Here is a 25,414-nt window from a genome sequence, read left to right on the forward strand (position 1 = left end):
AACAACAGTATAGAAATGCATTCCTATACTCTGGACCGCTATTACTTTTCTCATCATTTACCTAAACCCTTAGAGGAAAGAAGAAAGCTGATAAAAGAAACAAATTTCCTTAGCTTTTATATCCAGCTTACTGTATAAATTTGAGAGTACTGATTTATTTTTTAAGTTAGATATTCATTCTTATTTATAGAACTCTCATCCTTTTCAATATACTTCCCAATTATCTAAATTTTGACCCTGTTACCTGCCCATAAACTTAGTTTACTTTCGGGGACTCTGCACCAGCAATATAATGTGATGGTCTCTGAAAAACTATCAAGGCTCCAGTCAGAAACCACATAATTTGTTTCAATTACCAGGAAGGAAGAGAGAGGGTGGAATTCTCTATCCAGGTTCATCAGAACAGCCAAGGTGTATGGGGCCACCCATTTACCTGGAAAAGAGTCTTCTCCAACATGAGTGCACATGTTTAGAGGGCCAGCATGGAACCTGCTGGTAACCCTAACCTACAGGGATCTATGGAGGAGAAGAGGGGCAGGCCCGACTTTCCACTTTGGATTGGTCATAAGCTGACACATGACTCATCCTGCCATCGTGCTCTGCCTCAGCCTCAAAGGTCAGTGGGGGTGGAAAAGACAAACGGTCCAGCAAGCTGGCAAGTAGTCAGGTCCCTCCCCTTTGCCATCCTGTGGTTTTGCCCGATGGGGGACCCACTCCAAATGTCACCTCTCTGCAAAGACTGCCTGTATGGGGCTTTATGGGATGTGGAGAGTTATTCACTAATACTCCGGGCCCAAGTCAGAAAACCTTCCAAAAAAGGAAAGACTGGAAAGAAATGACAGTAAAATAGGATTCATGGCTCAGACTTAAAACTCCAGGTGACAAGGAAAGGAGAGTATATCATGAAGTTCATACTAAGGCACTGGTTCCTGCCATACTTTCCTGCACTGTTCCACAATCATTTACTTTGTAAACATACATGTCAATCATGTAGACTCAAGACAGAACAAAAATGTAATATTACAGAATGCAAAGTAATACAAAAATGATGAGACTTGTTTAGTTTTCCTACCCTTCTTATTAGAATCTGATTCAACTGTAATAGCAGATTAATGTTTACTGAGAGACCGTATGTGCCAACCACTAATGAATCTTTCCTCTAAACTGCTACAAAATGGAGATTATTATCCTCATCTGCATTAAGTTAAAATGCCAATTACATGAATTAGAAATAAATTTCAGCTAAATCATACACAACAGGGATTCAGAGCACTTGCCCAAGGCCTCAGGACCAATGCAGGTATTTACCTATGTGGTAGCCAGTTAATAAAAGCAATGTTTCAAACTCTAGGTGTGATTCTTGGGAAAGGTACACAGAGAGCTGCTGTTCACATGGCTCACTGTGCCTCACAGAGATAGGAAGCATACAGGTATGGCTTCTTATTTAAAATTGTCTTCCTACCCCACCCTGTCAATAAAAAGAATCCAAGTTATTTACCTATCTTTTCAACCTTTTCCTGTTCAACATCTTGCTCAGCCTCTGTGGTGCAACGATAGCCTTTCTTCTTAAGCAGGTGGCAGATAAGGACGCCAAAGAGACCCATGATGAAGAACACAGGGACGAGCGCATAAGCAATGTACTCTGGGTGTCCATTCCCAGAACTGTTTGCAGGCGATGGGGTCGTCTCTGTCCTGGAGGGCAGCATGCGGCTGCCACCACTGTCTACAGGAAGGAATAGACATGGCGGTGTTAGATGTCTTTGAGGAACAAAAACCCCGAGGATCTTCAAGAAGTGTTCACAGTAAATCAGTGCCTGCACAAGCTGAAATATCACATGGTTCTTTTATATGAGAAACCCAAATTATAAATGAAGAGAAAAAAATAAAAAATAGAAAGACAGATCTTTCTTAAAAGGGAAGAGGACCAAGAGATGCAGGGAAGCGGGAGAAGAGGGAAGGAAAGGGGATTTTGAAAAAGGCATTAAGATTTGTTATACACATGAGCCAACTCCACACAAAGAACGTAAGCACTAAGATAGAGAGAGAGAGAGAGAGAGAGAGAGAGAGACAGATAAAGTGTCTGTCTGCTCCCCAAACCTCAGGCCATGCAGAGAATGTGGGACAGCCCAGCACAAAGGGCGAGAGCCCAGGGTAGGGGTAAAACAGACAAAGTTCCCACCCCTGCCATTCACACATTTGGTCCCACCCTAGGCCACTTTTCATTTCTTAAATCTCTTGAAGAGAACTATTACATCTTCATCTCTTGAGAAGCCCTACAGAGTATGCAATGAAGGCACAAGGTTTTGGTGATGTATTCAATATGGAATACGCACATAAACATTAAGAGGTATTATAACAGTACTCAGTGGTGAAAAGCATGGATTCAGGAGCCCAGAGTTGGGTACCCAGCTCTACTATTTAGCAGATGAGTGACAATGAACAATGACTTAACATCCTAACACCTTGGTTTCTTTCTCTTTTTTGGTACTGGGGATTGAACTCAGGACCTTGTGCTTGTGAGGCAGGCACAGTGCCACTGAGCTACATCCCCAGCCCAAAACCTTAGTTTCTTACACTAACAGTACCTGCCCACTCCTGCAAGGTCAATGTGAAGATGAAATAAATAACTACATGCAAAATATTTAGAACATATCAATATAGACAGAACATGGCTATGTCACAGAAACATGAAGATACGACCTTCCTGCCAAGCATCATTCTAGGTAGGTACTTGGGAGGCAAATATTATCACACTGAGCAAAACAAAGATCTTGTCCTCATGGAACTTATGTTCTAATAGGACATAGCAAACTAACATATTTAGAGTATGAAGAAGAGGGAATAACCAGAGAGGGCATCAGCATAAAAAAGGAAGCCTGTGCATTTGTTTATTCATTTACCAACCATTTATTGCATGTGTACTATGTGACAAGCCCCTGTTGGGAGGTGGGTAAACTGATGAACAACATAAAGTATAGCCCCTGCCATCTCAGAGCTTGTAGGCAGCAGTAGAAACTGGCAGTAAGCAAGTCAGCATGCAGCCAGATCATGACAGATGGTAAGAAATGATGCAGAAGGAACACTCAGTCATTAGGAGAAAAAATGACACTGGGGACCTCTCTTGTGAGATGAAGAATAGGGAAGCTGGTCTGTAAGGCAGCATGCTTTGGAAAAGAGGGAATGATAGCTGTACATACCAGAGGCAAGTGGCACAGTGACCTTGGGGGTGCAACGTGGCCTCTGGAAAATAAGATGCAGGAAGCCCAGACAGAGCACCTAATTATAAGGTGTGGCCAATTAAGAGAAAAATCAAACAGTACAGAAAATCTGCCAAGTATCACAATATGAACAAATAAGGAACAGGACTCAAGAAAAATGTGGGATTTGAGTGAGTGGACCTCTCAGCATTTGGAACCTTCTGATTCTGAAATGATAGCGTGGGCTTTCTACATCAGGAAGATTCATATACACTGCCTAAGAAACACAGAAATTAGAAAGCTAGAGACACTTAGCTACAACCTTTCTTAAGTATCTTTGATAAGTGGCCAGGGATGTAGCTCAGTGGTGCCACACCTACCTGGAAAGTGCATGGTCCTGAGTTAAATTCCCAGTATCAGAAAAAAAAAGAATATTTGGTAAGAAAAGAATCAGCATTGTCATAATTACATCGAGAACAAATAGTGTGAAATGAGCAGAGCTCATCGTGGTAGCAAACAGTATCAAACCAAAGTTTAATGTGCAAATCAGGAGCAATGGAACAAAGGACCACCTCTCTCTCACATGGACAAATCCACTGGCTTTGAACTGCAAAGAACTGTTTCCTTCAGTTTGTGAAAGGTGCAGTCATTATTTTATCAGGCAGCTTCTAGAACTTGAGGTAATCTTTAACTTTTTCTCATTTCTCCCAAGAAACTACATCTATATATTACAGGCAAACACTGCAGAATGACGTTTGATCGACAGTGGTCCACATATATGAGAGTGGATGCTAAGATTATAATGAAACTTAAGAATTTTTATCACCTAAATGTTCTGCAATTAAAAAAATTTTTATCACCTATCAGAGTGCCTTTTCCACATTTTAGTACACAAATACTTACCAACTGTGTGATAATTGCAGATAGTATTCTGTATAGTAATGTGATAGAGTTAAGCTAAATTGTCGACCCGATGAGGTTATGTCACTCAAGGAAAGTGACTGGATCGTGGGATGCTATACTCACAGGTGGATTAATCCACTGATGTTCATATCTGAATGTGCTGTTAGGAAGTGGGTCACCTGAAGTGAGCCTTTGAGCATGTCTCTCATTGGTGCTATTCTCCTGTTCTGCTTCCCAGTTTTCATGGAGCTTTGCTCCACTTCACCCCTCCGCCATGCTGTTTCTGCCTTGGAGCCAGCCAGCCATGGATTAAACACTGAAACCGCAAGCCCCAATACTGTAAACTTTTCCTCCTTTAAGATGTGGGTATCAAGTATTTTGCACCAGCAATAGGAAAAACTGACTGATACAAGTAACATGCTGTACAGATTTGGAGCCTAGGAGCAACAAGCTGTACCTTACAGCCCAAGTGTGCAGTAGGTTGTACCACTGAGGTGTGTGAATATACTATCACCTAATGAAATATTTCTTAGAATGTATCATCATTAAACAACACATGACTGCAGCCGGAGATTTAGCCCAGTGGTTCTGCCGCTTGCCTCGCAGGTGCAAGGACCTGAGTTCATTCCCCAGTACCAAAAAAAAAAAAAAAAATGACTATGTGCATGCAAGATTGTAAGGTAGGCTAAGTCACTTGCTCAAGGCCAAAGAGCAAGTAACTTATAAAGAGATTTTTACCCACACAGTCGGACTCCAGAGTGTAGGTGCATAACTAAGGCCGGGAGCTAAAAGGACTCTGAAGCAGCTGCCTCATAGAAAACAAGCAGGCAGCCACTCTTTTGGTGATAAAAAGGGGAAAGAAAACAAATGGTTAATCAAAGGAGCAAGCCAATGGCCTCCCTGAGTTAAGGAAGCAGAATGTGTAGGAAACTAGAATGAACTAGGATGAAACTAGAAGGAACTAAAATGAAACTCTAGTTATAGCACTGCTGTAACTGTGGAGTGGCCACCTCAGCTGTGTCTGGTTTTTTTCCTATAATAAATTTATATTTATTTTATCCTAGAAACTAAAAATTGGCCCATGTGTAATTTCCATCTTCTATGTGGCTAAGAATCCATGCTAGCCAGTGACACACGTGTATGTATGTGTATATATGTGTAATATATATATATATATATATACACACACACACACACACACATATATATATATATATATAAAATCCATCCCTAAATATATGTATCTGCATATTCATATACATCTATATAAAGATGGATGGAGAGAGAGAGAGAGAGGTATATCAATCCCTAAACTTATGTAAAAAATCAAAATTAGGATATAATTTCGAGCCTTACTATTAGTAAAAACCAGAAACATTTATTGAACTTTATTTATAGTTCTAAATGTTTAATTGATTAATTTTATAAATATTCCATAAAATGGGAATAGGTAAAGACTTAGGAGTTTTCCTCAGAATCACGGTTTGTTTCAATCTAGATATGTTAAATTCTTTGAGTGGCATCAGGAAATGGAACAAAAGCACAGGGGCTCAGAACTGCCGCCCAGCACCACCTCCTGGATTAGGTGACCAAGAATGTCTTCATTATGAGTTTGACATTGAGCAAACCCTTACACATACTACATATTCACAAAGCTTTGTTTCACAAATATGTGTAATTCACTTCATTTCATAATTATGAAATGATTACCATGATTACCAGTACCATGAAACAAAAAAAAGAAGAAGATATGAATGTGTGTGTGTGTGTGTGTGTGTGTGTGTGTGTGTGTGTGTGTGTGTGGTACTGGAGATTGAACCCAAGGCTTCACACTGAGCTACATTCTCAGCCCTTTTTTAATTTTTTATTTTGAGATAGGACCTCACTAAGTCATTAAGTTGTCCAGGCTGGGTTTGAATTTGCAATTCCTGCCTTAGCCTCCTGAGTGCTGGGATTGCAAGTGTGTGCCACAAGGCATGCCTGTCTTGAATATATGAATTACAGAAAGAGAAAATATAGTACTGAGGTTAAAAATGCAGGCTGCCTGGCAGAAACTATAATTTAGCCACTCAGTAGACTCACCTTGGGCAAGGAATTTCACTTGTCAGTGCTCAGTTTCCTCATCTGTAAAATGACTGCTGTACCCATCTACAATAATTTTAAAACATGGTCCCCAACATTTTGATACTTCATTCACTGAAAGGTGAAGTCTCCATCTTCTCCCCTGTTACACACATTGCTTTCCTTGCCCCGTAGAATTTGTTGGGGTTGATGCTTTGTCAGTTTCCTGCTCTCAGGCCTTAAGAAATTGACAATTTCCTCTTTCAGTATTTTGCAGCACTTGCTTTGGAACTCAGCCACTATGCTGAGGATGCCTTACCTGCCCTGTGGATACAGACCAACAGCAGGCACTAACTTGCCAACCAGTAACCAAGCCAGCTTAGAAGCAGATCCTATGGCCCATCTGCAGGGAGTAAAGATGAGTTATTTCTGATAAACTTGACCCAAATTGTTAATCCTTAAGCCAAATAAATAATTGTTGGCATTTTAAGCCACTAAGCTTTGAAGAAACACGTTACATAGCAATAGTAACCACAGACTACCTCATTGAATCAGTGTAAGGATTAAATATATTAATAAGTAAAGCACTCAGAAGAGTGACTAAGGAAAGGTAAGGACTATGAAAGTGTTTTCGTCACCGTAATTATAGACTTGTCCTACCCAATATGGTAGCCACTAGCCACATGTAGCTACTTAAATGTAAACTGAAATCAGCAGAACCTAAAATTAAAATTTCAGTTCCTCCATTACATTAACTACATGTCAAGTACCCAAAGTACATTTGGCTAACTGTTCCACTTTGGACAGGTCAGATGAAGAACATTTCCATCACCCCAGGAAGTTCTGCCCAGCTCTGTTAAGGACTTACAGGGAAGAGTTGACAAGAAAAATGTTGATTAAAAAAATCTATGTTTGAAGATAGAAAAGGGGAACTAGGGAAAGGGGGAGAGGGGAGGCCCAGAAGGGGAAATGGGATAAGATGATCAGATATGGTATCTATCTATATTTATTCCCAAAATTAATGTGATTATTATATATCACAAACATATGCTAATTTAAAGAGACTCACTATGATCTACCTAACAAAGTAACTATTTACAAATAACACTTAAAACACTTGTTAACCTATATAGGTTTAGCTTTCCTTCGATTAACACTAATAAATTGATTGTGTCGTTTCCCTTTACTCTCAGCTGAATCGTGTCTGCATTATGAACAAATTATTTACTGAGCTGGGGATTTAGCTCACAGGTGCCGCCTCCTGCCTTGCAAGAGCAAGGTCCCAAGTTCAATCCCCAGTACAAAAAAAAATTTATTTACTGAATCCAAATTAATAATTAAGATTGTCTCAGCATTATTTATAAAAGTTAAAAAAACAGAAATACCTATATGTTTGATAACAGGATAAGAAGAAAATATCTAAGTTGATATTACATATCATTAATGAAATAATACACACTATTTAAAATGATTCATGATGATTTTCTGCAGATATGATCAAACACAAGTGATACAAAGTTGAATTTTAAAAGCTAGATTCAATATCTGCACATGTAATACGATTTAACTAGTAAACGACAAAAACTGCATGAAGAAATGATTAAAAACTGATTCTGTATGGTAGAACCAAATTTATCTTCATATTTTACTGTAACTTTCTAAAATTATGTATTGCTTTTGTACCAAGGTTACAGATACTTAAAGATATGGGGCAGAGGCTGTTAGCCAACTTCAAAATCTTGCTTCCAATTTCTGCAAGCTCTTGGACCCCAAGTTAATACAAAAGTAAGTAACATAAAGATGATGCCCAAGTTCCTGCTTGACCAACATGGACACCGCTGCCGGCTACTGAGATAGGAAATACGTAGAAAAAGCAATTTTGTTTGGTGTTATGCATTTAACTGTATAAACCCCAACCAAACTGAAATTTTTAACACCCAGTAGCCCAGGATGTAACCAATATTTGGAGACAGCATCTTCACAAAGGCAATCTAGTCCAAATGAGGTCGCTGGGAGGATCCTAATCCCTTATGGTTGATGTCATATAAAAGGGGTAAACCTTTTAGATAGATATGACATTAGAAATATGCCATGTGAAGATAAAGGCAGAGAACTAATGATAGTTCTACAGGCCAGGAAACACAAAGTAGACCAGAAAACCACCATAAGCCAGAACAGACTCATGGAACAGAATCTCTATCACAGCCTTAGGAAGGAAGCTACCCTGCTGACTTCTAGATCTTGGGCTTCCAGTTTCCAGAAGTCTGTGAGACAATAAATTTAAGGTATGTAAAGCCACCCACTTTATGTAACTTTGCCAGGTAGCCCTAGCAAATTAACACATTTGGCATGGGGAGGACATCATGAGATCAGTTTTGAACAATGCTATGGTTTGAACGTCCCCTCCAAAATTTATGTTGAAATGTAATGACTGCTGTAACAGTATTAACAGGTGAGCCCTTTAGGAAATGATTAGGCCATGAAGGCTCCACCCTTGTAAATGGATTGATGTCATTATCCTGGAAGTGGTTAATTGTCATGGGAGTAGGCTCCTGATCAAAGGACTAGTGTAGTCCCTACCCCTCCTCTCTCCATTACACATGCTCACTTTCCCTTCCGCCATATTATGATGCAGCAGGAAGCCCTGCACAGATGCTCATGCCATGCTCCTGGATTCTCAGCTTCCAGAACTGTAAGCCAAACACATTTATATGGTTTACAAATTAAATAGTCTGTGATATTCTATTATAGCAGCCCAAAACAGACTAAAACAAACACATAAACGTAGAAGTAAGCCAGAGGACATCCAGAGAAATGTCCAAAAAACAAGTGGCTCTGCTCCCTGAGGGAGCTGAGGAAGAGAAACCAGGGCACCTCCCTCAGACACAGAGAAGAAGTTTCCAGAAGCAGTGAGTGGTCAGCTGGGCCAGTGGTATATGAAAGAGCAACTGAATTAGGAAGATAAAAAGTGGTGCCACTGCTACGACAGATAGTGTGGCAGTTCCTCCAAAATTTAAAGTAGAACTGCCACATGATACAGAAATCCCACTTCTGGTATGTATCCAAAAGAACTGGAATTAGGATCTTGAAGAGATACCTGTACTTTCATGCTGCATTATGCACAATAGCTTAGGTATAAAGAACTACGAGCCTATTGACAGATCAAGGGATAAAGAAATTATGGTGTATATATCCAATCGAAATATGGATTCTGCATATGCAATAACATGGATGAAACCAAATAAGTCAGTTATAGAAGGACAAATACCAAATGACTTCTCTTAGGTGAGGTATCTAAAATACAGTACTCTCCCATTTGCCTTTAAAGAATATGTTCCAAGACTCACAGTGGGCACCTGAAATTACAGACAATGCCAAACCCTGTACATAGCAAGTTTTCTCCTATATAGACATATCGGGCTGGGGATTTAAATCAGTGGCACTGTACCTGAGTTGGATCGCTGGTACCAAAAAAAAAAAAGCAAAACCTATATAGACATGCCTATGGAAAAGCTTAAATTTTAAATTGGACATAGTATGAGATTACAAATAACTTAACAACATATTGTAATAAAAGTTACAAAAATGTGGTCCCTCTCAAAAATCTTACTGTACTTTCAATTTTTCACGTAAAAGAAGCACTTTACAGCTTCTCTTTGGCATATGGTATCTGAATCACTATTTCACTACTCTTGCACTCTGAGGCCATTATTAAGTAAAATAAGTGTTACTTGAACACTAACACACTGATGCGGAAACAACCTGATAATTGACATGGCTACTAAGTGACTAGCAGGTTGGTGGCATAAATGCATGGGCACCTTAAACAAAGGAAGATCTGCGTCCCAAGCCAGATGAAGCAGGGCACAGAAGGACAGCTGAAGTTTTCATTACACTACTGAGGACAATATGCAAATTAAAAATTCTCAATGTTTTATTTCTATAATTTTCCTTTTAATATTTTCAGACCATAGTTGACCATGGGTAACCAAAACCACAGGGTGCCAAACCACAGATAAAGGAGAATTACAAAAGCCAAACTGAAAGAAATAAAGAATACAGTGGTGCTTGCCAGGGACTGGGAGAGAGGGAAATTGATAGCTGCTGTTCAAAGGGTATAAAGTTTCTGTTACACACAAAAAAATAATAATTTCTAGAGATCTGATAGTACTGTATTGTGTACCTAAAAATTTGTTGAGAGAGTAGAACTCAGGTTAGGATTTCTTACAAAAAAAAAAAAAAAAAAAAAAAAAAAAAAAAAAAAGACAAAACAAAACAAAACCTAAAAGGGATCTTTAGAAAGCCCTCAGAACAGAGACAAATCAGGGCACATACACGCTCCTGAGAACAAATGGGAAACCTTTAGTTTCTAATTTAGGAAACCTCGTGGAATTTTTAAACTTCTCTCTTGTTGGAATTTACTTTCTATCTCTCTGTACTTTCTTGGTATAAACATTCTTTTAAAATCCTAAAAATAAAAGAAAATAAATTGGAAAAACAGAATAAAATGAGAAGGAAAAACAATCCGCAAGACAACACCAGCCACAGCCCTTGCAGCTGAGTCTGCCAGAAGATACACACTGGGGGACTTGGGTCCGCAGGCACCAGAAGGCAAATCCTCCAAGGGAGGGGTGCAGCCTCGCATGAGAAAGTGAGAGAGTGGGGTGGGACTATGGCAGGCTCTAGGGCCCCAGGGGAGGCCTTGGATGAAGCAGTTTCCAATGAACTGTAAGGCAAGGCAGAAGCTAGATTCCCCGGGTTGAAGAACAGAGACACTGAGCTCAGTTTACTCTTTCCAGAAGCACAGATGGAGCCAAGATGGAAAGTAATTCATGTTCAGGATAAAGGGAGGAAACTTTGCTTCAGAGTTTTTGTTTTGTTTTGCCTTATTCTGTTTTTTGTTGCTATAGCAGAACACCTGAGACTAGATCATTTATAAGGGAAAAAAAGGTTTATTTTGGCTCACAGTTGTAGAGGCAGAGAAATCCAAGAGCATGGTGCTGGTGAAGGCTTTGTGCTGCTTCAACTAATGGCAAAAAGCAGAAGGACAGGGCTTGGGATTTAGCTCAGTAGTGTTGCACCTGCATGGTAAGCACAAGGTCCTGAGTTCAATCCCCTGTATGGAAGGGGGGGACAGAAGGGCAAGTGCACACATACAAAAGAGTAAACATGAGTATAGCTGCACTTTATAGCAACATATTCTAACAATAAGGCTGCAGCAATAGCTAATACACTCTTATAAGAGCGAGAACTCACATAAGACTTTAGTCTTTCATGGTGGCTCCAACTCCATGAGCCACACACTTCCCACTGAACCCTACCTCCCAACATGACTGCACTGAGATCTAGCTTCCTAACAATTGAACCTTTGAGAGACACACTCAGACCATAGCAGTGTTTGTTAATGTGTCAGAGACAGGAGTAAAAGTGAGAGACTGAAAAAGAATATGGAATAGGGACGCTGAGACAATGATTTCCTTGTGAAGGAGACAGATTAAGGCTGTGAACCGGAAAAGAGACAGTTCTTCTGAAGGCCATCCTTTGTAGTAGGTGGAAGGAAGCTGAGGAAAGAGGTGGCTGATATCCTCTTGTTCCTATTGCATCAGAAGTGACTGAGAACTAGGGGACAGGGGCAGGACAAGGGGCTTGAGGAGAGAGCAGTCTTGGCAGAGAGACTGAAGGAGGGGAGAAGCCCAAGAAGACTGCACAGTGCACTCAGCACACAGCTGAAATGTGTACCCCGACTTCCAACTGCATTAACATGTAAAGGGAGTACAATGCAGGCTGCAAAGCCCAGGAGAGTAAGGGGTAAACAACAGAGCCACAGTGGAAAGTAAGTGGGATAATATAAGGAAGTTAATAGTTTGGACTGAGATGACTCCAGAGGTGCTTGCAGTCTGATACTATTACACCACTGTTACTACTAAAAAGAAATACTATCACAATTATAGGGCACTTAGGAGGCAGCAGTAAGCTAGGCATTAAATCTTTATATAAAGCTATAAAATGCTCATCAGTATTATCCCTATATTACAGGTGGGGAAATGGAAGCACAGAAAGGTTAGGAAAGGCTCCCAAGGTCACATGGCTACAAAGTGGCCATGCCTGGTTTCAAACTACATAGAATGGATCCCATCTGCTCATTACCCTTAGTGTCTACATAAATGAAAAAGGTTTATAAGAGTGCATCATTCAACTACCAGTGCCAGTTTAAAGTATACTGCAATTGCTTTTTTTCAACATTTTGTCATTTAGCCACTTTTCTATTGAAATGCTAACCGCTGACTTATTCTCTTAGATATCACAACTCAGTTTAGATGACAGGCTCCCTAGACTTCAAAATCGTGGGTTCTAAGTAGCCCAGCAAAAAACCTGGTATATTTTGAAATACTGTATATTTCCCATCAGTCAGATTCCAAAGCCTTTAATAAGATGAGCAACTGCAAATCTGTCCTCAATTACCAATCTCAACTCCAAATCACAGCTCACCCTACAAATGTCATAAGCTAAGTCCTTACAGCCTACCTGCCTCTTCAAGAGCCAACACCTCACTTCAGTGTGAGAAGTGTCAGCACACAGAGGAGCCACTCAGACAATTGTCAGTTCAGACTGATAAGCAGGATTCCCTTCACAGCATTAAATGATAGCCAACAAAGGCCAGTGTTTATCAAAATTCTTTGGGATTTAGTTAATTCACCATATTCTGAGCTCTTTCTACGTATGTGTGCTTTGCTTAGATCCTGCTGAGAAAATTACAAATGGAGACCTAAGGTTAAAAAGAGAGAAGACAGCAGGGAAACAAGGAAAAAGTGTGAGGAATGAAGTCAGTCTAAAAAAAGTCAAAAGCAATTTTCTAGCTCATTTCCAAGTAACAGTTATATTCCCAACTCACCTCCTTGTTCAGAAGAGCTGAGACAGGGTGGCACAGAAATGGCATTCCTTAAGTCCAGTGGGCACAGCACGAGGGCTGCCAAATAATGGGGGAGACAATGGCAGTCACCAGAGACTCCAGATGAGGAGGCCCTTGGAACCACTCTGAAGCAGCTTTGTGCCAACCAAGGCCAAGAGCACCTTGATGGCTCTGATAGCAATTCTGCCCCTCTTATCAGGGAAGGGTGTGCATTCTCAGAAGCTAGGGTTTCCCAGCACAGACCCAACAGACTTGACAGGAAAGAGACCTGGTTGGTGAGGAGACAACCCTTGCCAAGCTTGGTTGAAAAACAGCTTTGAAAACACTCGTATCTGCACACTTTAAAAAAGCTAACATTTAATCACAGTATCCATGAATAGTCTGTTCTTGGTCTAGATTTCTGACTGAGATGGCTAGATATCCATTTTTCTAAAGGGCTTTTCTTCGTCCACCTTTGCCACCAACTACCTCTGTGACATTAAACAAGCCACCCTTGGGTTGGGGATTTAGCTCAGTAGTTTTGCCGCCTGCCTTGCAAGCATAAGGACCTGAGTTGGATGTCCGGTACCAAAAAAAAACCAAACCAAAAAAAAACAAGCCACCCTCTGGGTGACTCTCTCAAAAACCTATGAATAAGAGCCTATATCTTTCACAGTGCTCAAAATCCCATACCTCCTCAACCTTCTCCCACCCTGTGCACAGATCACTCTGGGTTCATGCTACTGGATATAAAAACACAAGCCTATCCTCTGTGTCCACAAGTCAATTCACCAACTCACTTCACAGCAAAATAACACCTGACAAACTCATTTGGTAGCAAAACCTGTACTGTCCTGATGTATAGAAATTTCCAATCTCATTTCCACTTGGTTTGCTGCATAAACATTAACAGATTCAATTTGACCTCAGGGGTTAGGAAGGAGTTACCTAATTTAGAGTTTAGACCATGGATCACAAGGGTTTCCAGGTATCATAACACAGTAAGGCAGAGAAGCAGAAAAGGAGGCTCAGGGAAGGGATGGCACCTGCCCACGGTCACGCGTTTAAACACTGGTAAGAGCCTGGAAAAAGCCCAGGTAGATCTATTTCCAGACTGCAATGGTACCAAGTCCATCGAGAGCCTCTCCAGCCTGCGCTGATGGTGCTAGGACTTACTGGCTAGTACAAAAAGACCACCTTTAAGTTTAAATCAATTACAAATGCTAATAAAAGCAGAAGCAAAGAATATTCTATAGTTAGAAGCAAAGAAGCAAATAATATTCTATATTAAAAAAATCCTCAGAATTATTTCTCTGCAGCAATAGAAAAGTCACAGAGCCTCTGAAACAGTTTCACAAGGGCCAGTCATGGAGACGGATCCTTCCCCAAACCCAAAGAGCTTTAAATGGAGGGGGAGACTAAATAAGCTTATATGGGGATGGGAGGACAATATGAGTCAGCATATAAATAAGCACTAAACTCTGTAGTGAAACTAAAGCTGCACCAGACTCCAATCAACTCCTAGATAAATGGCTACTGCAGTCCCACCCTACCTGCCAATGTAGCTGTGAAGGGTGGGGGATAGGGAGAAACCCCAGACTGTGTCTGCCAGCAAAGTCCATCCACCAGAGAAACAAAATCCCACCACCTGAACTGCCCGTACACAACCTCAATGCTATTTATTTTGTCCAAGTTCCCAAAACACTACCATACACATGAGTATCAAAGTCTGATTTAGGGCAGCAAAAACCACTTTAGTAACAGATGGGAAGCGCACACAACTCCCCAGTAAAATGCACAGAAACCAGCCATCCTAGTGTCAGAACCCCCAGTGGACAGCATCACTTACTAAAGGGACCCTTGAGAAATTAGCATTATTAATGACAATCACTACTTTCCAACCCATTCCTATGACAGCTCCTATTCAACCCCATTACTCAAAAATAATTGTTTGGGTTACACCCTCAGCCTAAGCTGGGTTTTATTTGTGGAAATATATAGGGGCTAAGGAGAGAATTAATGAGGACTCTCCAAGAAGAATAAGTACTGAATATTAAACCTCAAAGGAAAACCTGAACCACTGGACATGAGAGGAACAAACACTCTTGGCAGGCAGGAGTTTGGGGAACAAAGGAAAATCATCCTGAACCCCAGGCTGCTCCCAGAACAAAGGACTGAAAGGAGAGTGATGTTAAATACAGAAACTTTAAAAATGATGAAATGTAAATATTTACCATCCTGAATTTCAATTTAAACTAAAGGGGGAAAATTGACTGCAGAGTCTCGGAAAGTCCCTATCATTCTGCACTGTATGTGAGGTTTACCACTGAATTTTCTTTTGTCTTGTTTTGTTTTGTTTTTTTGGATGGGTGATGTGCTGTGGATTGAACCTAGAGTCTCACTCATGCTGGGAAAGTGCTCTGCTCCTAAACTATATCCCAGCGCCTTATTATTTATTTTGATAAAGGACCTTATTAAGTGGCCCAGGACGGCCTCAACCTGTCGATGCCCACTACCTCACCTCCCAAGTAGCTCTGAGTATGGGTGTTTACCACCACACCTGGCTTGGAAGTTATTTCTTAAGGCCATAGAACTCCCTGACTGAACATAGTTTCCCAAGGGACACCAAACAGCTGAACACACACAACACACAACATCTGCAGCCCAATCCACACCATCCTGGAGCAGGGAGAGGCAAGGAGTGCATCGTCCGCTCCTGGAATCTTCCGCTGCCTCAAACAATGGTTTGCATTCAGGAGACAACAGAAAGCTCATCTGACCAGGCCTGACCCAGCCTGGAAGAAGGTCAACACCTCAGCTTTGCTCTGGGACACAGACCAGGAAGAGCCACAACCATTTTTCTGAGGAGAAGAAGTCTGGGGGTCCCAGGCACACCCCAAGAGGCAGAGGGCCTAAGTAGAGTCTTCTAAGGGCTGTAAGGAAGAACAGGGCCCAAAGGGATACAGGGCCTGGGAAAGCACCCACATTCCTCACCCAGTTCTTTTCCTGTTCCCGTGCCCCTCCTTACTTCCTCTGCCCTCCTCCTTCTGCTATCTTCAGTGCGGTTATCTCCAAGATTTTTATAGCGTTAGTGGCCCTGGATGATTCTTAGGAAGGGGCTGGGTGGCCATTGGATAGGCATAGTTTTACTAAAGACCTATCTGTACCATTCCAATTGTAAATGATGACCATTCAAGGAACAAATGGAATTCTTAAAATATCACTTGTTTGAAGTGAACTTAAGGAAACTTCAAAAACCTAATATATTTCCTTTGGGTTGCCTGGAAAGGGGTTGTAGTATCAAGAATGGGTTTCTATTTTTAAGTCACTGTAACAGCATCAAGTAACACTCACTGAGTGTCTGCCATGCCTGACACTGTTCTAAATGTTTGCATTCAGTCTCATTTCATTTCCACAACATCTGTAAGGAAGGTTCTCTCATTGTCCCAGCTGCAGATGAGGTAAGTGAGGCATGTGAGGTACAGTAAGAAGCCCCAGTGTGTGGCTGGATAGGAGCGACCCAGACAATGGGACTTGGGACCCACACTCTCACCGGCAGTGTAGGAGTGGAGGTGGCCTTAGGTCTTACTGAGTGGCAGACCAAAGAGCTGGCCTGCAGCCCAGGTTTACCTGTGCCACCCCCCCAGGGCCCTTAAATGCTAGAAGGCTGCCTCCCTCCAAATGGTCCCATCGTATATGGTTAACAATGAACTCTCTACATGCATCTTCTTTAAATGTAAAATCATCTGCATAAAAATTATTAAAGTTAGCTACAATGAGATGAAATTTGTATTGACTTAATTTTTCAAAAATCTCATTAGCACATTTCCTGATACCAATTTTAAGTTCAAAAAGGTCAACAGATCACTTAGTCTAAAATATATTTCATACTTCCACAGTTGTCATGAAGACAAGAGTGAAAGGAAGACCTTTTACTCTACCAAAAAGCATCTCATTCACCTATATGTGTGTGTTCACATTATTACTCATAAACCACTGTACTTGGAAGTTATGACAGTTGACACAAACATAACTTGGACCAACATAGCTGGTACCAGCAGTGTTAATTACATGGCTTCGGAAAATCTTTTAGGAAGGAAAGAAGAAAAGAAGGAAGTGAGGAAGGGAAAGAGGAATGAAAAAAGGAGGGAGGCAGGAATGAGAGAAAGAAGGAAAAAGGAGGGCGGGAAAAAAAGGAAGATAATTTTCAGTCATACACGTTAGAGACAGATTGCATAAGATATAAGAGTTCCCATCCAAAAAACAATGCTTTTCAATACACTGTCACATTTATTTGTTATTTGAGACCCTTTGTCTCAAGGCTGTTTGATGATGACATCCTCATGCTGTACATAAATCAGAGGCCTCTCATGACACTACTATACTAGGTAGAGACAGAGAAATGAGTCCTGCAGAAAAACTAAAACTCAGCCCCGCTGTCATGTCTCTGGTCATTCATCACAAGAGCACACCATCCAGTCACACCATGGTCACAGTTCACAAAGACAAATGGGACACAGAACTCAAAGGAAAATCCCAATTTAAACCCAATACCTCTGTGTCCCCAAGTGGAGGAAAGGGTATCCTTTCTTGGCACCTCTGACCCCTACCACCAAGGACACCCTAGACATCTGCAACATGGTACCTGTGGGAGTAGACAAAGACCTTCCAGTCACAGATGGAATGTCCTTTGTTTCTCTAACTGGAGAAGTGGTTTTCTTAAGATGCTACTTGGGTGAGAAAGAATGTCCAGTGAACTTATAGCTGACCTGTCAAATACTAACCATTTCCCAAGACACAAATGCGTAGATTCTCCTGGGAGCTGGGCATGTGACCCAGCCCACAGCCTCATACACCTGCTAGGTAGCTTCTTTCAGAATGATATAATATTGTACCAGTATGCTCCTGTGCTCAGCAAACCGACAGAAGGGCCCAGTTTGCAAAGACTCAAAAGAAGGCTACAAATAGCACTACATTTCTAAACTCGGCTTTGGGAATTGGCCCTCAGCTCAATTTTCACAGAACTCCATCTCATTTCAATCTGCCAGATACCAACGGGGACACTAAATCCAACCTTAAGTAACCTCACCAAAGGCAGTTGCCCACTTTCCAGAGGTCTGCGATTTATAACAGATCTATTCATGTACATTCCTTGCAGGAGGCCAAGCAAGGACTCAGTTAGAAATTATTTAAACTATGGAAGGAAGACTAAGGAGTAAGTGCCAGAACAAAGTCATCAAATAGGAAGCAGAAGATAGGCCCAGAGTGGCCAGTTTCCAGGAGAAGCAGCAACAGCCAGGCCAGTGGGTGTTCCTTCAGCAATGAGCAGATCCCCAGGAACCTACAGAGTGAGCTAGTGGGGAGGACCAAGCCCTGGGGAGCTAGATCCCTGGTTTCTGTGCACAAGCAGCCCTGGAGGACTTGAGAGACCGGCCAAACCATTTCCAGCAGCTCAAGCAACCATGTGTGGAAACAAGGAAGGAGAAGAGCTGAGCAGCTGGAGATGAGAAGGACCGAAGAAAGGGAGACTGGGCCCAGGGTTGCCCTGCCCCAACCCAGCAGAGGGCAGGAAGATAGTGATTAATCTTAATAGAGAGTGTGTGTGGGTGGGGGGTGATTTTCAGATTCCTGGACTTTGGAATGCTCAACTACTCTACCATCAACTATTAAGAGCAGCTAAACTCTACTAACTGCTTTAATGCCCCCCCACCCCCAAACTGAGGACTGAACTCAGACCTTTACACTGACCTACACCCTCAGCCCTTTTTGTTGTTTTTTTTATCTATCTGTTTTCTACTTAGAGTCAGGGTCTCACTAAATTACTAAGTTGCCCAGAATGCTCAATCTTTTTAAATCTCAACCATTCTGAGTAGGGACTGGTATTAAACCCATTTTAGAAATGGCGACAATAAAGAACAGCCACTAATCCGGGGATAAATAGTTGAGGAAGAGGCTGTGTTGCTGTGGGGAGGATTCAGAATCCCTAAGTCCACAAGGTAAGGCTCTGGCAAGCAGAACCAGAACCTCAGTGGTGAAGGCCCCCCACATTCCTACACACCAGCCCAGAGTCTGCTTCCTTCCAGGAACAGGAAGCCAATAATGATTGAACGGAAAACTACAAAAGTACTAAGTGGAGGGTTTTCCAATTAGTCACAGGTTAAGCCAGGCAGTGTTCTGGTAAAACAGACATGTGATCTGGCTTCTGAGAATCTAGGAAGTGGGAAGTGAAGGTGAATAACTGTGGAGTCGCAAAGTCCTGTCCTCAATGAAGTCCCCTGTGTGAAGTCCCCTGTGTGAAATCCCCGTCCTGCTGCTGGACACGATGCAAAGGACAAGAGGGAAAAGGACAGGAAGTAAATAGCATATTAGGAAAGATGAACATGGAGAAGACCAAACAGGAACAATAAAGAAAACCCTAGACATAGGGAAGCTGATTGTAATTGAAGAAATGAATGTGAAGGTCATGAGCACAAAGTTCAAGTAATTTTGAAAACCAATAGCAACACTCTAGACACAGAAAAAAACACTATGAATAATAGTCACACACTGATGGATATTTGTACAGTTACCCTTCCAAGTACTTTATAGATAGTAACTCACTTAACCCTTATAGTAGGCACTACTGTAACTGGCTCCCGCTAGCTCTTAGGTCATTTGGAGGCAACTAATATTGAAGCCATCAAAACAGCAAGTAGCAAGCAGTGGAGAATGGCCAAGTGCATGTTTATTATAAGAAGGAATAAAAGGAAAAGCTCTGCACCACTTGGTAGGGGTTCCGTAAGGCAGACACAGTAGATGTTTAAGTCCTTTGGCCTTTTATACAGTTTTGGGGACTGGGAAAGGTGACATAAGGCAGGAATGCTCCTGGTCGCAGGTGGACTGCAGGCTGCTGCTTTATTTGCATTTCACTTTCTCTGAAGTCTTTCCCACTTGTTTAGAGACCTGTTCTTTGTCCCTTGCATTCCTTTAGACCTTGACAGTCAGTTTGCTTAAGTTAATTATTCCAGCCTTCTCCTATGTAAACTCACTTAAGCCCTTTTAGTTTACTTTAGGTTAACTATTCAGGACCTGTGCCTGTTTGCCTAACTTCCCCAATATCCTTGCTTCACTATTATTTTCAATCCCATTTTACACATGTAAAAACTATGCACAGAGAGATCAACAGCAGGCACACAGTTAGCAAGTGGCAAAGATGAGATTGTAAGCCAGGCAGCTGGCCTTAGAGCCCCAGAACCCAAGAGCCCCATACCTGACTGCCAAAGTCACGAAAATTCCATGGAACCAAATTACCCACAGTCCATCTATATTATAGGTAAAATGGTGTTTGTATACCTGGGTAAGACCCTCAAGGAGACAATCTACAGACAGTCATTACACATCTAATCCAATAATAAATCTGGAGTGACACAATGTTTTTTCTAGTAAATTAGCTAATGAGAAAAGAACGCATTTAAAAGTTACACCCTTTCCAAGAAAATGTATCTGTTTTTAGTTAAAAGAAAAAACTTAATTTTTTACTGAAAAATTCTATCATTTATAAGGAGAAAAACTTAAATGCCTAATCTGCATATTACTCTGTTGAAACTGATTACTTCTTAGAAATCCTAAATTTCCCTTTGATTCTTAAAATAGAAACAATCTGTAAGAGATTGGATTTATCCTATCCTACTTTGTCCAAAATAGTTTCAATTGTTATGAAAAAAACACATGCAAAGCCATATTCAATACTATTATGATCCCAATTTTTATAAGAAAAATAAAAAGATACCAAAACATTTACAGTAGTTATTTCTGAGTGGTGAGATTAGAATTATTTTTCTTTTCTATTCAATGTGCTTTGTATTTTCTCATTTTCCCTTATTTTAATTAAACACAGAACAATCACAAAAATATTTTTTGAAAGTAGCAGGTGCTCTACACATAGGAAAAAGTAGCCTGCGAGACAAGATTCTCCCAATAAAGTCAGTATTTATCTTTGGTTGGTGAAACATTGAAGTTATTTTTCCACTTTTCGATTTTCAAAAATATATTAATATGAATCAATACAGTGGGAATTTGATTAACATATATAACAAATCAATAAAGAGCCTTCTTTATTATTAGGTTAAGCAACTGTCATTACTGTCCATCAAATCTAGTTAGATAACTGCAATACTACATGATTCCCCCTAAGAGTAACAGTAATGCTGCAAAGTGAAACCAGAACACAGTAGTGGGAATCTCTTGGTAGGGGGATACCCAGAATTACAATCCAAAATATTGACATACCAGACATTTCCATTCACTGGAGGCAGAGATTGTTATGAAACCTTTGCTCTATACCATAGGGAACAAAAGTCAAAGAAAACCATATAATGTTATAGCTTTCACTTTATTATACTGTAAAACAAAATAAACACATAAGCGTAAGGCACTAACGTGATCTTTTTTCTTTTCTTTTCTACTGATTTTTTTAAATGTCTTTGAGGTTTTTTTTTTCAAAATAGAAAACAAGTGTAATTTCAGAGATTACTACAGACACAATGCTGCAAAAACTATTGAGTTAGTTTTTCCCAATGAGAAAAACCTGATGGCTTCATTTCTCTAATACCCACTTGTCCAACAACAACTGGGTGTCCTACAATTCAATGCAGTTCTAACACCAATATCTAGAGTTAAACGCTGACTCTATAGATAAAGGACTCAGTCAAACAAGATGACCACCCCTCCACCTTCAGACACCAGCCTCAAACAGGGTCTCCAGGACAACCACACCTCTGCCTAGCTGACACAAATTTGGGGTCTCTCATGATTCAGTAACTACTAGAATGACTTGTAGATTTCAGGAATACATTGTATTTGTGATCACAGATTCATTGCAAAGGATACAGCTCCACAACAGCCAAATAAAAGAGCTGTATGGGGCAAAAGACAAAGGGCAAAGGAAAGGGAGGATAGCACTTCCATGCCTTCTCCAGATGCACCACCTCCCAGCACATTCTGCGATCACCACCTAGAAGCTCCCGAGTTTTTATGAAGCTCTATCACATAGCTAAGACTGACTAAGCCATTCACTGACTGCTAATGGCTGAACCCAACCTCACCCAAATCAGAGGCTGAAAGTTCTTACTTTGTAGACACAGGGTTGGTTCCCAAGCAACCAGTACCCTCCTAAAGCTATCCAGGTGCCCCACCAAGAGTCACCTCACTGGCATAAACTTAAATGCAGCCTAAATAGGGCTCATTATAAATAACAAGAGATGCACCTACCATAAAATAAACCCTGATGATTTTAGAAGTTCTATGCCAGAAATCAAGAACAGAGACAAAATACATACATTTTTATTACACCACATTGACGCAAAGTCAAGAGTCTTCTTTACTTAGCAAGATTTCAAGATGCAGCACTGAACTAGCATGAAAAGATCAACTATCATATGGGTCATGCAAAACAATTATCTCTCCTCTCTCAAGTCTTCTCCCATTCCTACCCATCCTGAGACACCAGGTCCACAGTCAGTATAACTACTACTTTCATTATATGGAAGCATCCAGGTTCATTATGCAGTCAGAGGGGCTTTTTCAGAGGTGACTGAATATAGAGAGTGTGATGCTGGGTTAAGGGTGTATGATCACTAAGGCAGTACACTGACTGGTTTGGCATCACCCTAATCCTGGTAGCCTCATAGAGTATGAGGGACAGAAAGAGATCTGTCATTTCTCTCCCTTGTTGCTTTCTACCTTCTGCCCACTGTGAACTGCTCCTCCTCTGCGAAGCCACCTTGCCTTGGAGTCAGCCGATTATGAACTGAAACCTCTACAAACTGTGAGCTAAATAAGCCTTTGCTCCTTAAACTTTAGGTATATGACATTTTTGTCTCATCAAAAAGAAAAGTAACTAAGACAGTACATGACTTTCACACTGGTTACTTTCCTTTGCCCAAAACCTATTCAATCACATTTTAAAACACTGAGAGACTGAGAAATTAACTCCCAGAAAGTGACAGAAATGGATCCTAGAACCAAGCAGGTATTCATAAATCATTCCCAGGCTCATGTGCCTATCTTATTTACAGACATCAATCACCCTAACACTGACAACTCTCCAGCTCTGGAAGTAGAAGAAAACAATGTGGATTTGACCAACAATAGGGCTAAAAAAAAAAAAATGTAACTATCCTATAGTCTTCTAAAACTAAATGCTTAGAGTAGGGTGCACACCTCAAAGGCCCTGGGTTCAATGCCCAATGCAGAAAGAAAGGAATTGAAGTATTCAGAACCCAGTAGTCACACTGATTTGTATGATTTCCAAGGATTTAGTCCAACTGAAGACAAATACACAATTAGCTAGCTTTCACCATTAATGAATATTTCTTTGCTTTCATACCATTAATAAGACCATATATACTGCACTTACTTCCTGGGTCTCATTTCCCAGTATTCCTTAAACTGAAACAACTGTTTCTATTTATATATCTTATGAATTGCATGAAACTTATTATATTGAATCAGTCATATTTGTGTTACTTACAAAGAACTATATTATTCATTTTATCCCCCAGCAATGTATACAGAACAAAACAAGTATTATTTGCTTGATTCCTCTCTCTCTCTCCTCTTTCCTCTCTCCTCACTGCATGGGTCCCTATGGCAAACTCAGTTCCTGTTCAGCTCAGCACCTGTCACAGGGCAGTGCCTGAGGGCCTCTTCTGGTCCTCTGTCCTCCCTTCCACAACCCACCCTCAGCCCACACTGCCTGCACAACAAGGTGAAGAATGTCAGGTGCTTCACAGCCGAACTTCGGTGTTCCCCGAAGGGTCCCTTCTCATACAGCTTTCACTAAGGAACCACTATCCCCACTGATCTGTGCTGACTTTCCTGTTCCATCTCTATGCCTCTGCTCAGGCTGACATGTGACCAGTAAACTGTCTGCAGCACTCCTATAAGGGTCACTTCCATACCAAGTTCTATGCTATGAAGTCCCTTCCATCTCTCTCATCAGAAGGGAAGGCTCCTTCCTCTGTGATCCCACACAGCACTTGGTCTGCGATTTTCTTGTACACTATGCCCATTCTCCATTGTAACATAAGGACTCCTATTCATAGCTTATCTCTCCCTTCTCAATCACAAGTCTGTGCAGGATAGAAACTAAATTTGTTTTTCATCTGATACACTACACAATACCTAGCAGTATCTCAAATAACGAAAACTTCATTTTTAAATTAACTGCACACTATAAGTAAGAAATATTTGCAAGTTTTGTCTTAAGACTAATGAAAGATACTGACTTGGCAAATATGCATGTGAAGTAAGTTTCCCCCTCAAGACCAGTTTCCTGGCTCTATCACTCAGCTTTCAGCACTGGCCAAGGCCTGTGTTGTTTTGTGTCACATCCTTCACAGAGGGGGAGGGAAGAGAAAGAACTGAGGAAGCAATAAAAGCGTTCAGGTCACACAAGTGTATAGCACAAACTTGCAAAGAAAAGTGAAGGAATGCTGCTCAGCAGCCATCTGCCACCTTGCCAATGCCAGGAAATTCCGGCCTGCCATTTTTTATAATGTGATAATTCACACAATTGTGTTAGAGACGTGCAGCTAAGAGGCCTATGAGAGACTGAAAATTAGTGTTCCCAAGTTACATTGTAAAACAGAAGACTTAGTGAATTCTTCAAATCTCCATGCTCTAAAGGAATCTCAAGAAAACCACATTATGTTTGTGTGTACCTATGAGTGAGGAAGGCTTGGCATGTTACCAGTATTGAAGGGAATTTTTTGTTGGTTAATTTGCTTTTAATCCTACCCATCATGTATTTATGAATCCTCAAACACTCAGGTAAACTTTCCTAGTTAAGAAGGTCAATGGCAAAATTGTCTAATTTCTCTTTTTAGGAACTGAAAGCCATTTACCCTTCCTATCTCTTCTATGCCAAAATTTTATACAAATCCTTTGGAAATTAAATGACCTATAAATTGAATTATCCTCTTTAAATAATTACTCTAAAATCAAGGGGATAATTCCTGATGGATTCCTAAGATAACCACCCATTTTCCACTAAAAACAAAACTCCATGTTCAATTCATTCAGATGCCTTGGTTTGCTCTTTAAGCAGATGGAGCTACAGTGAAAAATGAGACAAAAGGGCCCAGTCACAGGGCAGTGCCTGAGGGCCTCTTCTGGTCCTCTGTCCTCCCTTCCACAACCCACCCTCAGCCCACACTGCCTGCACAACAAGGTGAAGAATGTCAGGTGCTTCACAGCCGAACTTCGGTGTTCCCCGAAGGGTCCCTTCTCATACAGCTTTCACTAAGGAACCACTATCCCCACTGATCTGTGCTGACTTTCCTGTTCCATCTCTATGCCTCTGCTCAGGCTGACATGTGACCAG

At 40.9% G+C, this 25,414-nt stretch overlaps 1 protein-coding gene across 1 annotated transcript in view; it reads right to left on the reverse strand.

The window, feature by feature from the left end:
- Rell1 (RELT like 1) overlaps positions 1-25,414 on the reverse strand; it is a 49,549-nt gene that overhangs the window by 13,063 nt on the left and 11,072 nt on the right. Inside the window, exon 2 of the mRNA XM_033758904.1 lies at positions 1,499-1,723. Coding sequence (XP_033614795.1) covers positions 1,499-1,706 — 208 coding nt within the window. The 5' untranslated portion in view covers positions 1,707-1,723. The remainder of the gene's footprint in view (positions 1-1,498; positions 1,724-25,414) is intronic.

Source organism: Fukomys damarensis, unplaced genomic scaffold, assembly GCF_012274545.1.
Source record: "Fukomys damarensis isolate Sample0158 unplaced genomic scaffold, DMR_v1.0_HiC HiC_scaffold_35, whole genome shotgun sequence".
Lineage (NCBI taxonomy): Eukaryota > Metazoa > Chordata > Mammalia > Rodentia > Bathyergidae > Fukomys > Fukomys damarensis.